Below are 16,720 nucleotides of genomic sequence, written 5' to 3'. Positions count from 1 at the left end.
CCAGACGGACCGTGCCCTGCGATCGCGGCCCAGCAGGTGTCTCCGCATGGCCAGGGAAGAAAGGGCACGACCTGCCATCTAGGACCCTCTTTTTGACTGAGCAGCGTCCAGCTATCCCCCGGACTCTTCAGCGCTCCCTTCTCCCGGGGTCGCCGGAGGGGGATTACGTCAAATACTTGCTCCGCAGCTCCCGGTTTGTTGAAACGGTTCTTCTCTTGTCTGCTAAAAGACAAAATAAGGAGGAGAGAGGCTTGCAAAGCTCGTATGTTGTCCGGCATTCCCCTTGGACACTGTTTACACTTGTTATTTTCGTGAGGACTCGGGGGGAGAATCTATTTGTTAGTGTCCAAAAAGGGCCATTAGTTTCCAGGACATCATCTCATTCAGAAAGAGTGGAACGATTTCCCCTTAGTGATTTAAAGATGGTGACTTTGGATCAGTTTTTTTAAAAGCTCTAATAAACTTTTTTTTTTCTTTTTAAATATGAAAAATACATTCTGGCATTCCTGCTCTCCATCCAGTACAGGGAAATGCTACTATTCACTCTCTGTCCTAAGGACAAAAAGTCTCCGGTGTGACAATAAAACAGAGGCTCCTCAGCAATTTAACACAAAGTGGATAGAGGAGGTGTCAACACGTCTTTGTTTCATCCAGCATTTATTTTTCTGGTTGTTGAACTGTAACCATCAGAAACTGCACAAAGGTGAAAAATGTCCTATGCGACAATTTTTCTTTTTTTTTTCTTTTTTAACAAGTACAGTAAGAAGTGTGTTAAAGTGTGTCTGTTGTTATTAGCGTTGTTGGTAGTGTTGTTATTGTTGGTACTAAGTTTTATTCCAACGTGGTAACAAATTACGATGGTGTATTCTTTGGGCTATTTTTGAACGTGATTAAAAGCCTGGAGTCCGTGGTTTTGGAATTCTAGGCTGTCCGAAATCCCAGCAAAAGCAATGATGATACTTACTTCCGAAATACTTGAAAGTGAAGGTGGGAGATGGCTTATGAAATAAATACCCCTCAAGAAGGAAGATGGATCAGTGTGAATGATGCATATAAATGCAAGTATTGGGGGTGGGGGGAATGAAGCACAAAACCCAAAGAAATAAAAGGAAAAAAGAGAAGAAAAGAAAATAGAAGAAGAGAGAGAGAAAGAGAGAGAGGGGAAGAAGGAAGGAAAGAAAGAAAGAAAGAAAGAAAGAAAGAAAGAAAGAAAGAAAGAAAGAAAGAAAGAAAGAAAGAAAGAAAGAAAGAAAGAAAGAAAGAAAGAAAGAAAGAAAGAAAGAAAGAAAGAAAAGAAAGAAAAAGAAAGAAAGAAAGAAAAGAAAGGAAAGAAAGAAAGAAAGAAAGGAAAGAAAGAAAGAAAGAAAGAAAGGAAGAAAGAAAGAAAGAAAGAAAGAAAGAAAGAAAGAAAGAAAGAAAGAAAGGAAAGAAAGAAAGAAAGAAAGAAAGAAAGAAAGAAAGAAAGAAAGAAAGAGAAAGAAAGAAAGAAAGAAAGAAAGAAAGAAAGAAAGAAAGAAAAGAAAGAAAGAAAGAAAAGAAAGAAAGAAAGAAAGAAAGAAAGAAAGAAAGAAAGAAGAGAAAGAAAGAAAGAGAAAGAAAGAAAGAAAGAAAGAAAGAAAGAAAGAAAGAAAGAGAAAGAAAGAAAGAAAGAAAGAAAGAAAGAAAGAAAGAAAGAAAGAAAGAAAGAAAGAAAGAAAGAAAGAAAGAAAGAAAGAAAGAAAGAAAGAAAGAAAGAAAGAAAGAAAGAAAGAAAGAAAGAAAGGAAGAAAGGAAGGAAGAAAGGAAGGAAGAAAGGAAGGAAGAAAGGAAGGAAGAAAGGAAGGAAGAAAGAAAGAAAGGAAGGAAGGAAGAAAGAAAGAAAGAAAGAAAGAAAGAAAGAAAGAAAGAAAGAAAGAAAGAAAGAAAGAAAGAAAGAAAAGAAAGAAAGAAAGAAAGAAAGAAAGAAAGAAAGAAAGAAAGAAAGAAAGAAAGAAAGAAAGAAAGAAAGAAAAGAAAGAAAGAAAGGAAAAGGAAAGGAAAGGAAAGGAAAGGAAAAAGGAAAGGAAAGGAAAGGAAAGGAAAGGAAAGGAAAGGAAAGGAAAGGAAAGGAAAGGAAAGGAAAGGAAAGGAAAGGAAAGGAAAGGAAAGGAAAGGAAAGGAAAGGAAAGGAAAGGAAAGGAAAGGAAAGGAAAGGAAAGGAAAGGAAAGGAAAGGAAAGGAAAGGAAAGGAAAGGAAAGGAAAGGAAAGGAAAGGAAAGGAAAGGAAAGGAAAGGAAAGGAAAGGAAGAAAGGAAGAAAGGAAGACGTATCAAGGAAAAGGCGATGACAGAACTGAAGGCTAAAGTACAAAGGAAGGGAAATCGCCTTTGCTCCAATTTACAGACTGGTGATTGTCTGAAGGAGTTGTGCTCCCTGTCACCTAATCTCTTCCCTTGGCGGCTTGTTAGCGTCTGGCACGGGGTCTCTGCTAACAGAGTATTATACATTCGATATTCAAAAACCCTCTTTACATATACATCACTTGCTAATTTCGTCAGTGTGTGCACATTTCAGCGACTGATAATAAGACATTGTTATTTAAAGGACAAATAGCTCTGACCCATAAAGAGGCAGGAGCTCGTACTTTTTCCTTGCCAATTTCAGCCTGTATCTTAAAAATAAAAGAAAGAAAGAGGATACGAAATGCTGGATTTCTGCTCAAAACGAAGAATGAGACAAGGGGGAGAGCAAAGAATGCAATTAAATCACGGAAGTAACATACAGAATGACAATTATCTTTATAATAAAGTATTGTTTTTCTCTCTACAGACAACTGGATAATACTGTTGAGTTGCAATGCAGAAATCTTTTGGGTTTGCTATTTGCTCATTGTTTTTATTTTCTGGACACTCTGGTAGATTAGATCTTTGTTTTTTTAATGTGCACAAGCCTTTTCATTATTAAGACAATGTTTCTTCCAAGTATTTCAGATTTTCGTTCTCCGTCTCGTAATTTTGTGCGTAAGGTTTGTTGCCGTGACCTGCAGAAGCCCCAGCCCTTGCTAAGAAGTCTATCCATAGAATAGAAAGTCCCAGCTCATTTCTATAAGTTACCGAAGTGTATTTCATTCGGGTTTTCTTTCTCTTCCGTGCCTAAAATCCTTCTCAGAGATAAATCACTAGTCATTTATTTTCTTCTTCGTCTTTTTTTATTCCTTTGTAATGTAAATCCTTTTAAGATTGAGCTATTTTTAGTCTTTTTCTTTCTTTATTTATTTTTTCTTTTTTTCTTTTTTTTTTTTTTTATTAGGTGTCCACATTTGGGGCGAGAACGAGATTAAATAAACATCGACTGTAGGTACATGAACTCGAAGACAAGCCAAGGGGAAGTGGCGAGTTCTTAATAACCCTGAGACGAAGGTTTATCTTGTTAAAGGTACTTCTTCTCTCTGGTCCATGGAAACTGAGGTGGCTTTGCTCAGCACAGAGGGTGTGAAAGTGAGAAAAGAGTCAGTCCTGGTCGTGGCCGAACAGGTAAAGTCTGATCCGGACGGTCTCTGAGCCAGCCCGTTGGACTGGCCGCTGTGGCAAGCCAGGCAGGAGCACGGGTTACCCCCGGCGCTGCTGAGTCCATGAGTTGGGGCAGGGTAGAGAGAAGGATGCCTGAAGGCGCACAGCAGTTCTGGTCTCGGGTAGGGGTGGGAGAGAACCCTGAAGGTGTCCAGCGGCCTCAGAGGGGTACTGAAGGGGGTGGCAGCAGAGGCCGACGTGGCACCGATGCCCATGTGGGAATAGTAGGGCAAGGGCAGGTGGGATGGGAACGGGTAGGGCAGGTTGCCGGTGGCTGCCGCGTGGCTCATCATGTAGGTGTAGAACGCCGGGTCTGCCGGGTGAGGCCAGGTCATGGCCAGGCGCTGCCGCTTGTCCTTCATCCTGCGGTTCTGGAACCAAACCTGAGGGAAGAGGGGAGGCGACAGCTGTCACCCGCCGCCTCCCCGCTCTGCTCCATCATCGGCACCGACACTGGCCCCTGCCCCGCGGAGGCGCGGGCAGAAGTGGGTCTAGAGAGCTGAGACTGGCGCCAGCTCTCCCTCTCAGAGGGAGTTATTATCACATATGGTGGGATCAGTTAAGCCCCCATAAATCTACAGAGAGACCCAATGGAGCAGCCCTTTTAGGGTGCTTATTTTCCTTTTCTCCTTGCTAGAGTTTGTCGTACTGACCGACACCCCCCGCCCCCACCCCCCGACTCCGGGCGAACTCCGGAACTCTGCCTGCGTGCTGCCGTTTTGCAGCCAGAACTACCTGGGATCCCTGACGTCGTTTTTATTTTCATGAGAAAACGCTTTCCAAAAGAAAAAAACAAAACGAGATATAAACAAGGGCTGCTACTGGCTTCCTCTTCCCTCCCGCAGTGGCTGAGCGAGGTTGAACTGGATCGATGGGAGGATTAAAAATAATCTGCTAGGGAGAGGCCAGATTAGCGATGCTGGCTGGAATGGCTCCGGGAGCCCTGTTCCCTCTCCCGCATTGCTGCTTGCTGCAGGGTGCGGGCAGGCCCAGTCTAAGGGGCGGAGGGGGAGGCGGGGGAAAAGGGGGGAGCGGGAGAGGTGGGGGGTTGTGCTGTCGAAGTGCTCTCCCGAATTTTGCAAGGAAGTTTGGCCATATAGATTTATATCGTGCTAATTGGAAACATGTCCGAGCTGTGTGTACCTTGATGGTGGTTTCTGGCAGATTTAGAGCAGCCGCCAGTTCACATCTCCGGGGCCTGGACACGTAGTTCTCCCGGTAAAACTCCTTCTCCAGACGGGCGATCTGCTCGCGGGTGAAGGCCGTGCGGTAGCGGCGCATCTGGTCGCTGGCGCTGCAGGCCAGCGAGCTCTGGGAGCCGCCACTGCCTCCGCTGCCTTTAGGGTGATCCCCCTCAGCGCTGGGGTTGCCCGCCAGCCCTTCGGAGCACGGCCCTGCGTAGAGAGCCCGGAGCAGAGACACACGCTCGGAGGCGGGCAGGCATGGAGGGATGCTCGCCGCATGCCACCCCAGCGATCCCTCTTCTTCCCACTTCCCTCCCCATTAGCCTTTTCTGTGCCTGCCTGGATGTACTGAGGATGCTGGGGGGGTATCCAAGAGGGGCTGGGAGAGAGGCCAGGAAGACGGGGATGCAGCACCGGTTAAGGTTTTGATGGATCTTCTTTCACTCTGGCTGGAAAGCTACCTGCCCCCTCCCCAACACGTACACTGCCTCGGGACTGTCTCCTTGATGCCCCTCGCTCGTTTCCCTCACCGTGAAGCCGGAGGCAGACGCTGCAGCATCCCCCGGCCCTGAGCGGCTCGGAAAAGCAGGTGTGCCCTCCACCCGAGCCGCGGGGCCCCGTGGCCCCTTCCTCCATCTCAGTAAGGGCCCAGGAGCGGAGCAGCCAGTAGACAGGCAGCCTGCTCCCTCCGAGCGGGGGGTGAGGCCTCGGGGTCTCTCCGCTCAGCCTCCAAAACCCAGGATGTGGTATTTTCAACGAGGCTCTAAGGGACGAGAGGGGATAGACAACGCGCTCCATGCTTCCCAGCCTCTTCCTGAAGTGATGGAGGAATGGGGAGGGGGAGAAGTTGGTTGTTGTCGGGATAGGGAGGGGGCTTTTCCAGGCTGAAAAGGTGGGAATAAGGAGTGGGGGCAGGGGGAAAAGGGGCCTGGCCGCTGTGTTTGCTTTCAAATGCAACTCTCCCTCATTGTGCCTGAGACCAAAGGCAATTAATTCATTGGGACCATTTCCTAGCTGGCGCCACCGAGACATAGAAGTGACAAGGTAATTTGGACCTCTCTCTTCTTCCTAACACTTTTTTTTTTTCTTTTTTTGGTGTGTGTGTTACCCAACGTGCAAAGTAGGATCTCACTGCCGCACTTGGGGCAAGCAGGAGTCGGCGAGAGATTTTACGGTCTTTAAGAGCGCTTCCGCACTCGCCCGGGCACATTTCACCCTGCAAAACCACAAACTGCCCTCGGCCAGAAAATCCGTTTGATCTTGTTCACCCCCCCGCGCCCAACACATTCAAAAAAACCCGCCTGTGTGGTGGATGCACTGTCCAGTCGGTGTGGAAGAATGGGAAAAAAATATGGAGGAGAGTAGATGGTGGTCTTAGCCAAGGGGGTCCTACGGGACAAGCTGCAGACCTGATGCATCCACGGCGGGAAGCCTGGCACCCCTCCAGGGACGCGGGGGCTGCCAGATGTCTTGTCCTCTGACTCCCAAACAAGCCTCCCGGTGGCAGGGAGCTGAGGAATCAGCCAGGAAAGGAAATACACACACACACACACCGATTTCTCTGCCCCTCGCTCATCTGGAGGGGAAGACCCCCTCCGGCAGCCCCCTCCCTCCCCTCCAGTGCTTTCCCGCAGCCCCGGAACGGGTTGGGGGCTGGAAGCATGGGAAGTAGTTGGGTACCTTTGCTGTGCTGGTACTCGGTGCTCCCCGTCGCGCAGTCCGGGGTGCAGCTCACCTCGATTTCCTCATAGAAATCCGACTCGGTGTCCGAGCTGCTCTGCTGCCCTTTGCTGGAGAGGGGCTCTGAGGCGGGGGGCTGCTGTCCGGCCGAAAGCAGTGCTGCCGCCGCCGAGCGACTCTCCGACACCGTCCCTGTCCCTGGCAGCACCTCCACCTCCTCTTCGCCTTCTCCTCCGCAACCTCCTCCTCCTCTCTCCCGGGACGACAAGGAGCCAGGTCTAGGGCTGAGGCAGTTCCGATGGATCATCTTCTCCTGCGGCTCCGGAGCGGGGCTCCCCACTGCTTCGGACAAATTAGGCACCCTCTTGCCAACTAGACTGCCAAGTTGCGTCCCTTCCAGAAACATCACCATCTCCTTCCTGGTTTCCATTGCGGCTTTGCTTAAGGGAGGGGGGAAAAAAAATCCAGATATTTTCCCCCCCCCCCCCCCTCCCGCCCCAGCCTTGTACAAACCCAGCAACCCCCTCCTGCCAATGCAGAGGAGCAAGCGGTGAGATAGGGTGACCTTGTGATGCGAGCGCTACACTCTGCTGTGCTGCTCTGGGAGGGATCACCATTGCCCTCTTCTTTCTAAGCTGTCATCCTCAATGGTGCAGTCGTCATTACAGTACCACCGGTGACGCCACACATTGATTGCCAGCGGATAAATAGAAACGTCTGCCATGGGGAAGATGAAAGGAAGAGCCGGAGCTAATGGGCTAAATGCGTGATGCACCAGGTGTAAGAGTTCGAGATGGAGACGAAAGTGTGAAAAAGGGATGCATATGGAACTGAGCTGCAAAGAGGTTGTAACATGCGGGGAGAGTTCCGCAGGGGGAAGCCTCGCCTGACAGTTAAATAACCTTTTGACTGCTTTAAGCCACTTGATGTAAAACTGAGGCGAAGATCCCTAGCAGCATCCTGGAAAAGAGAAGATACGTACTCAAGCCTCTTCCTTGAATGCACTTTTTATTGCTGACAATCAGCTTCCGCATAACTGCATATATAAGGCTTTCAGAATCCTTCGCAAACTGGAGGATAAGGAAATGCGCTGCTGTCATCTGAATGCAGAAACAGACGACTTTTTGTTCTGGTTCAATATCGGTTCTAATTCGTATAACTGTTATGGCTTTCTATTGACTGAGATTAAAACGTTAGTTTAATTGGAATTGCAGTTACATAATTATTGCATTTTACACCTGAAAAGATACGACTACTTCACTTTTGGTAGCTGTAGTTATTCTGGCTATCTGCTGTTTAACTTTCACTCTTACTTATTCCTTCACAATTTCCATTTGTTACACTATTCTTGTGCTTTTAGGAGGGTTTTACGTCTCCTCCCCTTTATTATTTTTGCATTAATTGTTTTGCATAATTTATTATCTGCTTTTTCAGGAGGAAAAACTGCAAGAGGGTCTGCCAAGAATAATCCAGGCTCAGAGAAATGCAAGTTATCAAGGCCAGAGCTTATGCCAGCTAGCAGATGTTAAAACAGAAATGACAAGAGCAACCATTTGGGCAACACTTGTCTGAAAATAAGGGACCTTGTGCTGTAAATATAGCGGCACACGTAGTGTCTTTGGAGTATTGTGATATTTCTAATGAGTGCGGCAAGTATCTCATCTCTAGTTAATATTGACTCACAAGTGTAGTGTCAAGTCATTTTCGCCATCTGTCGTAACTAAGTTGTTCTATTTTTTTTTTCTTGGAGTGTTATTGGCTAGTCAGGTTACAGAAAACGTTCAGCCAATTACGTTCCTAACCCAGTAAGGAATTTACTGGCATATTTGAGGTGACGTTGCTTCGATGGGGAACATGCAGCGCAATAGGAAACACGCTGGGATTTTGTGTCCAGCCCTGTGAGAAAGACAGGCGTGATGCAAGGAGATAAACAGAATTCCGGGTCTGTTGGATGCATGGATTAAGGTGTGCCCCCAGAAATAAGCATGGTGATTTCAGGGGGATAAAGCAGGGATTTTTACAGGGCTATCACCACCACTATCTCCCTGTGCAGACATGAAGGCTCACCATGTGCACACCACGCTCCACGCTGAGTGGTTTTCCATCACGTGTTATGCGTGCACTGCTTCCAAGCTTGCCAATTTCTTGAAAAGTCGTAGCTAAATTCCCTTTGCCTTCTCTTTCCTTCCAGTCTTTAGACTGCTGTGTGCTCTTCCAGCCCCGGATGAGGACTTGCCGCCCAGCTTTGCCGCAGTAGGGCTCTACTCAGCGGGCTGTGCACGTGTGGAGCCAGGACAGCAGATTCAGGTCCAGCCTCTGCAGAAGCAGGCGACGGGTGGATGGGTGGGTGGGTGGATGGATGGATGGATGGATGGATGGATGGATGGATGGATGGATGGATGGATGGATGGATGAGGCAGTCCGGATTCACCGTCTGCCCAGGGGCCGGGGCGCGCCTGCTCCCGCTGCACACCAACAGCGGGCCAGACCGCATCTCACTTAGTGGAGCAGCGCAGAGCGGTGCGGAGCGGTGCGGCTAAGCAAGGAGAGGTGGAGGGGCTCGAGCGGTGCTGTGCCTGTGTCGCGCTTGTGTCGGTTCCCACGGCTGGCAGGATAGTCACTGCAGTTTGCCTGGGGGCTCGTTTCTTGTTCTTGTCCTTGTCACCTCCGGGGCGGGGAGGGAGAAGCCCCGTGAAGGCCTGGCTTTTCCCCAGGCCCAGAGGAGCCCCAGCTGCCCAGGGAGACTCACCTCCAATCTCCTTCCTAGCTCAGCTAAAGTAGCAGTGTTGGAGGAGGCTGGTTGTTGTCTGTGGCAGATAGAGACATTTTCCCCTTTTCTACGATTTTCGGGGCAGCAAATAATCTTTCTAAATAAAACTGTAACCAGGAATGGAATTCAGAATGCACGGAAGAGCTCCGAGAGCAGGTGATGGAGATGGCTGCGGGGAAGCTACGGGGAAATCCTATCTACGACAGGCTGGAGCCCTGGGGACGCTTCCCGTGGATTATGGTGACCAATACCCACAAATGTTATCATTTGCGTTTACGAGCCACTACTGTCTCTTTCCTCATCCCATTCTTAATCCCTTCCCACCAGGGTGCCACTCATCATGTACCTCGAATCAAGGGTTTTGTTGAGCCCCAGGTAATGGGCATTGCCACGGACAGTCCGCAGCAACACAGCTGTGGTGGATCCACACACGGGCAGACGCACGGTCCTGCACACATACACACGCAGCTATTTGCCAGGGTAAACACCGTGAGTTAAAGGCCCGAGTGGAGTCAAGGGAAAAAAAAAAAAAGCCTCTGTTAGACTCGAAGTTTTGGGGTCAGTTTTGGATTAGTACTGACTACTTTAAATGTCTGGTTTTACACCCCATAGGAAGAATGCCACTGCGAGAGCTCCTGGCCCTCCGACAAGCCGGTGGTCGTTGCGGGGCGAGGAGCTCGTCCCCGTTTCCGAAGAGCTTCGCCTCGCTCGGGACCGGCACTCTGCCTTCTGTCTCCCACTGATCTGTCAAGCCCGATTTGGAAAGAGATTCTCTCATTTGTTAATTTCCGTGCAGATTGGAAAGTGTATCTCGACGCGATTTTCTTTTTTTTCTTTTTTCTTTTTTTCTTTTTATTTTTCTGTTTCTTTTTCCTTTTTTCTTTTTCTTTTTCTTTTTCTTTTTCTTTTTCTTTTTCTTTTTCTTTTTCTTTTTCTTTTTCTTTTTCTTTTTCTTTTTCTTTTTCTTTTTCTTTTTCTTTTTCTTTTTTTTCTTTTTTTTCCTTTTCTTTTTTTTTTCCCCTGCCCACTCCGAGATTTAAAACCTCTTAAGTCTATTTTGCTTAGTCGCAGACAGAATGTCATAACTAGCCTAAAAACTTTTCATACCGATGTATTTCTCCGAGATTACAACTTTCGTTGCTGATATACGGTCGAGGCGAGAGCAGGGCAACCACATTCAAAAGGGTAATGTGGCGATGTCAGCGTTACCGCGGCTGAAAGGTGCCCGTGTGCGTAAGACAAACAAAACACACACCACTTCCTCAAACAAGGAAATAACAGGAATAACAGGGGCACATAGTGCTAGAGTGAAATACCCATAAATCAGACGTTTCTCTCTAAAGTGCTGAGCCGAGAAAAGGAAAGACATTACACACTCCTTACCCATGGGATATTTATTTTCCTTCGACGGTCAATAGTGTGTCAATAACTTTTGACCCATAATGTCCAGTTAGCATCGAGAACCCACGATGTGCCTTCAGTTTCCCTGGAAGAAAAAAAAAGACAAACAAAAAAAAACACCCTCAAGTCTTGTCCGCTTTAAAAAGGGAAGAAAGTTTTTACATACCGTGTAACGATTAAGTGCCGCAAAAACTAATACGCGGTGCCAATGGGTGACCTAACTAGAAAGACTATTTTTAAATTTTTAATGGGTAGTGTTAACAATAATGGCGTAATTATCACTGTTTTATTAAGGCTATTTTTTACGACATGGTTAGAGCTGCAAGCTTTGGAAAGAAGAGAATAATAGGTGCATTATTTCGGGTGTAAAGACAAGCTGGTACAATGACAGCATGTAACACCTAAGTGGCGTTAAGGAGAGAGAGGACAGAGACGTGAGTGGGATGTGCCTAGGACAGCGTGTAATGGTATTTACAGGATCCCATACAGGACACGTTTCTGCCTCTGTGCAGCTCTGAATGTCAGATCTCGGTATCTCTACAGAGAACATCTGCCTGTTCATGATTTCTTTATTTGTTTATTTTTACCTGTTGTCTGCCCGAAACACCACTCGGGAAATTTTTACCTTGTTAAATCAAAATCTGGGGGAGAGGCAGGGGAGTTGAAAGTGGCCGGTACCTGCTCCTAGAACATTCAGAATAAGTTTGTCCGTGGAAACCAGATCTGCTGCTGTAGATTGCAATGAGTAAATCGTACAGGATTTGGGGCTTTCGATTTCAATTGCTATCGCTTCCAGACGCATCGAGAGCCATACGACTGTGGCAATCTTTTAATGTGAGAATGAGCAGTAGAGACACGATCCGCGTGACGAATTATCTGATTCAAAAGCAGAAGAGTATTTATGGTATGAATCGGTGGAAAGCACAGGCAAATTAAAATCGACAACATTTCAGTGGCTCCCGTGTCAAGGTGGGGCTTTTTGGAGGTCGCTTGGCTTTTTTGTCGTCTTATACTTGATTTAACAAGAACTGAATCCGTAGCCCTCCACGCTCGTGGGTAACAGCACCGCCTGAGACCTGATCCTCCAAAGCACCTGTTACAGAATCACTGAGATGTCTTTAGGTGCCCAAAAGAAGATCCTTAAGGGGGAGATGTAGCATCACCAAGAGAACACTGCCGAAATGTCAGAGGTGAACACAAAGCCTTTCCCCACTTCAGAAGCGCAACGGTGTTGTGTGTTTTGCTTGTCTTTTTCTCCTGTACACAAACTTGCCTTTTTTCCCCATCCTTCTTCCCCAGCAGGAGCTAACCTAGACGGGGAAACCCACCCTCACAAACTTCTGTTAGGGCTCGGTTTGCTGAAACTCCATGTCCCGCATTATTCAAACACAACGGGATCAGAGAGGAAGGGTGATGCCTGAGCGGACACGGATCCCGCCGAGAGACCGTGGTTCAGCCCTGCTATTGTCCCCGCAGCGCCTCCGGGTAGGCGGCAGAGCCCTGGAGACATTGTCCACGGCCGTTCCCGGAAGGAAATGGCTGAACGAGGAGCGTCTGCAGTGCTCTGTCATCGGTGCCTCCCGCTAACAAACGGCGCACGACAGAGACGGCGGCTGCCTGCGCCGTCTTGCAACCCTTGCTTTCCAACTCTGCTGGCACAGGTTTGCCTGGTCTTGCTCCAGGTGCGCCAAATCTCAGTACTTTCACTGGGCTGAAGATAATTCCGTATCGAGCCTTATCAGCAAGTATGAGGAGGGGCGTAACTATAATTCGGTGCACTGGAGACTGACCCTAGGTGGTGGAAATTGAATCCCCATCTGCTCCACCTACAGAAAACGGATGCAAAAGTCCCAGCTCGTATACTGGACTCTGGGGACCCCATTCATCCCTAGGGAGGGAGTAAGAAATCCCTATAGAAAGTTGCTTTGAAGCTATGGGTGTCCCAGTGGTACAGGATCTGTTGAGGGACCTCTCTCAATTAGGGAGCTGCCATAAGTGGGTATCTTATTCCAAACGCTCAAGTGTGTGCCTCTTGTAATGAAAGGGTAATTTATTTTATTTGAAAAGGAGCAGATATGACCCCATGGGAACAAGCTGCAGACATGTATAAAGAGACTCTGTTTAATATGACAAGGAATGGAAATTTGTATGTGAAACAAACAAATGAAAAGCAGCAAAAGAAGATTTTGGTTGGTTGCTTGCTTGCTTGCTTTGTGGGTTTCGTTTTGGTTTTGTTTGGGGTTTTGTTTTGTTTTGTTTTGGTGTGTTTGTTTGTTTGTTAAAAAAAGAAAATCCAGACACCTAAGACAGGGCAGGCATTTCATGACTCCTCTGTGAAGGTGTGTGTCCTGAACAAAAAAAAAAACCTGCAGCAGAATTGTTAATTTTGGTCCATCTCTGCCTCATTTAAACTCTCCCCAAAACAAACACACATAAAAGCTCAAATATGGACCTAGAGGCCATGCTGAAGGAGAATATTACCTAGTTTTTCCTGTGAAGAGTTAGGCATTAACCCCTTAACCTCCAGTCACACCTTCAGACAACTTCATCTGCATCTAGCCAAGCTGAGACAGCATCAGCGATTATTGTGGTGCATTCTAACAGCAGTTTTGGCTGCATGGTTGATTTTTGACTTGTATCTCTGTGCATAGCCTTCAAGCAAAGAGGATCCACATCTACAGGCTGAGTCTGTCCCACAGACACAAAACACAAACCCATCCTGACTCTCTGAGCAGTGGTCAAGTGATTTAATACTACTGCCTGACTCAGAACAGCCCAGGTTTGTATCCTGGGTGTTGAATCTCCAGTGCCTGACAACTACCTCACTATCCCATCTTTGAAATCTGTGTTCCTCTGGAGAAGGGCAGAGATGACTGATGGTCAAGGTGAGCATGGAGAAGCAGGGAATGTGCATTGAGCAAAGCTAGTGACCCTGATGACCTGAGCTGATGAGGACCCTTCTTCCATGGCCCACTGTTGTCCTCTGCACTGTCAGAGCTCATCTCTGGACACACCACGCATGTTGTGTTCAGGCCTGTGAGACAGTAATCAGGACAAAAGCAGAGATGTAGAAAACTTTCATAGCAAGTCATGGGTTTCTGCCAGAGAGCACTGGGTTCAGCCCAGAAACACGTAGGAAATTCTAAGTTTGTCTAAAAAATTTACATTAGGGCAAATAAAATCTCTGGAAGCAGATGCATCTGTTCGTTGGTTGATGCATACTTAAGCAGAACCCAGAAATTTTGCTGAACTATTGATGGATTTCTGATCTTGTCAACTGTTGTGCAGTATTAATAGCTTAGGACAAATGTTGCAGCTGAGTTTTTCAGTCACTAAGGGCCAGAACCAATGAAAGGATGAAGTGAGCAAGCAAGCAACCTGAGTTACCCAGCACTGTAACAGAACCACATTAACCCTTTGAGACACACATACCAGAAATGCAGAACATTACCCTGGTGCATGCCCACCTATTCTCTCCCCTGTGTTCTTGCCAGGGAATACTCATCTTTCAGGCCTCCTGCTTTCCTGGCTTAGCTGAATGGGGAAAAATCTGCCTTCTCATGGATCCTGAGGTGGGCCCAACCTGACCAGGTTGCTCCCAAACTTGGAGAGAAAACTGTGGCCTCTGTGAGAGACCACCACCATGGAGTTTCTGCCCAGGTGGTCCCATGGGATAAAGTGGACCCCTGCCATAAAGTGGGAGTGCTGGTCCTGGGGGAGACACTGCAGCTGCAGCAGGGCTGAGAGAGATAAATCACCATGCTTCTGCTGGAAACTGGGGGCAGAGTGGCATTGTGTGGAGAGAAATATCTGGACACATTTGTGCAATGCCTCTTGTGTTGCCTGAGAATCGTCATGAAAAAAGATAATGCTAGAAGAGAAGCCCAAGTTCCTGGATATTTGCTGTTTACAAAAAAAGAAATGAGCAAACTGGGAAACTGTGGCAGAGAAAGACAAGGGCTTGTTTTCTCACACAGGGCAGCACTGGGCAAGGCACAGCTAGTAATGTGAAGGCTGCAGCAGGTAGCCATGGCACACAGACGGGGTCAGCTGCTCATTCCTGAGCTTCCCTGCACTGCGTATCCCATGCTGTCTGGCTCTATTTCTCTGCCGGCTTGTTGCACACACCTTTAGAGATTAATCTCCCAGGATCTCATCCCTAAATCCCAGGCAAGCCACATCGACAAAGAAGCGAGGAGCAAATACACCCTAGCCCTGGGCGTGTGGGAATCTGGAGGAGGACGGGGTCCGTGACTTACGCGGCCAGCTCAGACCTGCGCACCGCCCCCTGATTTCCCTGCTGTTCCTCCCCGCTCCACGGGCCGCATCCGCGCTCCTCGTACCGCCGATTGCGGCATCCCCCTCCCGGGTTCCTGATCGGCGGTCCCCGGCTGTGATCACCTCGGCCCTACATTAACTGCTGTCTTCTTGCGCCCCCCACTGCTGATGGGGCGCAGAGATGAAAGGAGACAAGCCAGCCCGCTCGCCCTACAGGGTCCGTTTGGCTTTGTGGAGGGGTTTGTGTGGTTGTTTGTTGGGTTTTGTTTGGCTTGTTGTTTGGGGTTTTTTTTGTTTGTTTGTTTCGTGCCTGGGAAACGTATGGGAGAAGGAGCAAGGAGGACAGGCAGCATCTCCCACGGCTCCTGCCCGGGTGCTGGGACTCGGAAGGCTCTCCTTGCCTTCCTCCCATGGGCAGGGAAGGAGCCACTGGGGCAGCAGTCTGACTAGCGGCCGGGTGGCACCAGCACTGCCCTGCCCCTTCCCTCCCCGGGGCATGGCCCACAGCCCGCAGCTAATTCGCTGTTCGTTAGGAGATGACATCATCCTCACCAACATCATTCCTCTAGCTCAAGGACATGTTGTCCATTCCAACTTTAAACATACCCAGGGAGAGAAATCGCTGTTGCAGGTAAAACCTGTAGGCGATCAATTCAAACATGCTCTTCGGGGGTGGTACCCCGGGGAAAGCCAGCAGCTTGGCCGGAGCAACTTGGTACTCTGCTGCTCTTGGAGGGCTTCCTGAAACTCAATGTTTCCCAAGGGTTTAGATGTGCGAAGCATGAATACATATTCTGTTAAATACACCTCTGTGTTTTAATCACATTCATCGACTTCTCAGACATAATATGCCCTCCCCAATTAGATCCATGGTGTGTGCCATGTACCACATCTTATCTCACATGTATGTACATATATATATATATATATATATATATATATACAAACGAAAAAGCACGTATTTATGGCGTATCTGCATATATAGACACGTTCTTCCCGCCCTTGTTCTCCCATTAAAATCCAGTTTCGAAAAATCTGCTCAAATCCGGAAATACCACATTGATGCGCCAGTACATGCCTCCTACTATGGGTACACAGTAATCTGTAGGAGTTTTTAATTTCCAGTCCACAAAACTCGTTTTGAATGCTTTTAGTCTTGCTGCCAATCACCAGTAAAAAAAAATAAAAAAAAATAAAAATTAAAGCGTGTAGAACATAACCCATGCGCTGCTGCTTTCTCATTTGGTGCGTGGATACGCCTTTCTTACCGTTTTTTTCATCTCTCCCCGTAGGAAACAGGAACGACTTTACCGGATTAGCTTCCTTTCCTGGGGCTTCCCCGGGCGCTGAGGGCCACCCGGAGGCCAGGAGGGCGATGGGACTCACCACCGCATACACCCAATCCCCAGGCGGGAGCCGGAGCTCAGTCCCTTGGGAAGTGCAGAGCTTTCACTTGCTTTTGCATGACAGCAGGTTTATGCGCCCCTGAGATGCATGAAGGCCGCCCCGCCTGCTCTGATTTTCGGTGAGCCATGCTTCGCTGAGGCATCCCGGATCCTCTCCGGGACCCCATCTTCCCCATCGCGAAGAAACACTATGTGAAGAAGAGGGGGGAGAGTGGGAGGAGAGGGGAATCTGATTGCATTATTTGTGTTTCCCAAACATGTTTCATTTCAGGCACTGGGGGTCTTCAGCAGAATCTCAACCTATCCTTCACCATAGGCATGTTTCTTGTGAAAAATAAAATTTGAGAATTAAAAAAAAAAAAAAAAGAAAGAAAAAGCAACAAACAAATTTTTAAAATTTCCCACAACTTACTTGGAAAGAAGAAGTCGAATAAAATGTTGGGAAGAGAGCCTCCGGGCCGGGAGCTCCAGGTT

General features: G+C 47.8%; 1 protein-coding gene across 1 annotated transcript; it reads right to left on the bottom strand.

The window, feature by feature from the left end:
* Window positions 1–3,379: 3,379 nt before the first annotated feature.
* On the bottom strand, window positions 3,380–6,821 carry EVX1 (even-skipped homeobox 1). Its single transcript, XM_054385097.1, has 3 exons — window positions 6,392–6,821; window positions 4,671–4,921; window positions 3,380–3,910 (listed from the first exon to the last, which is right to left on the bottom strand). Exons 1-3 carry the CDS (start codon window positions 6,819–6,821, stop codon window positions 3,380–3,382), a joined length of 1,212 nt encoding a protein of 403 aa, XP_054241072.1.
* Window positions 6,822–16,720: the final 9,899 nt, after the last annotated feature.

The sequence above is a fragment of the Indicator indicator genome, chromosome 11 (assembly GCF_027791375.1).
Source record: "Indicator indicator isolate 239-I01 chromosome 11, UM_Iind_1.1, whole genome shotgun sequence".
In the NCBI taxonomy this organism is placed as follows: Eukaryota; Metazoa; Chordata; class Aves; order Piciformes; family Indicatoridae; genus Indicator; species Indicator indicator.
The sequence above is the reverse complement of the archived record's forward strand: the minus strand, read 5'-3'. Positions and strand labels throughout refer to the sequence as shown.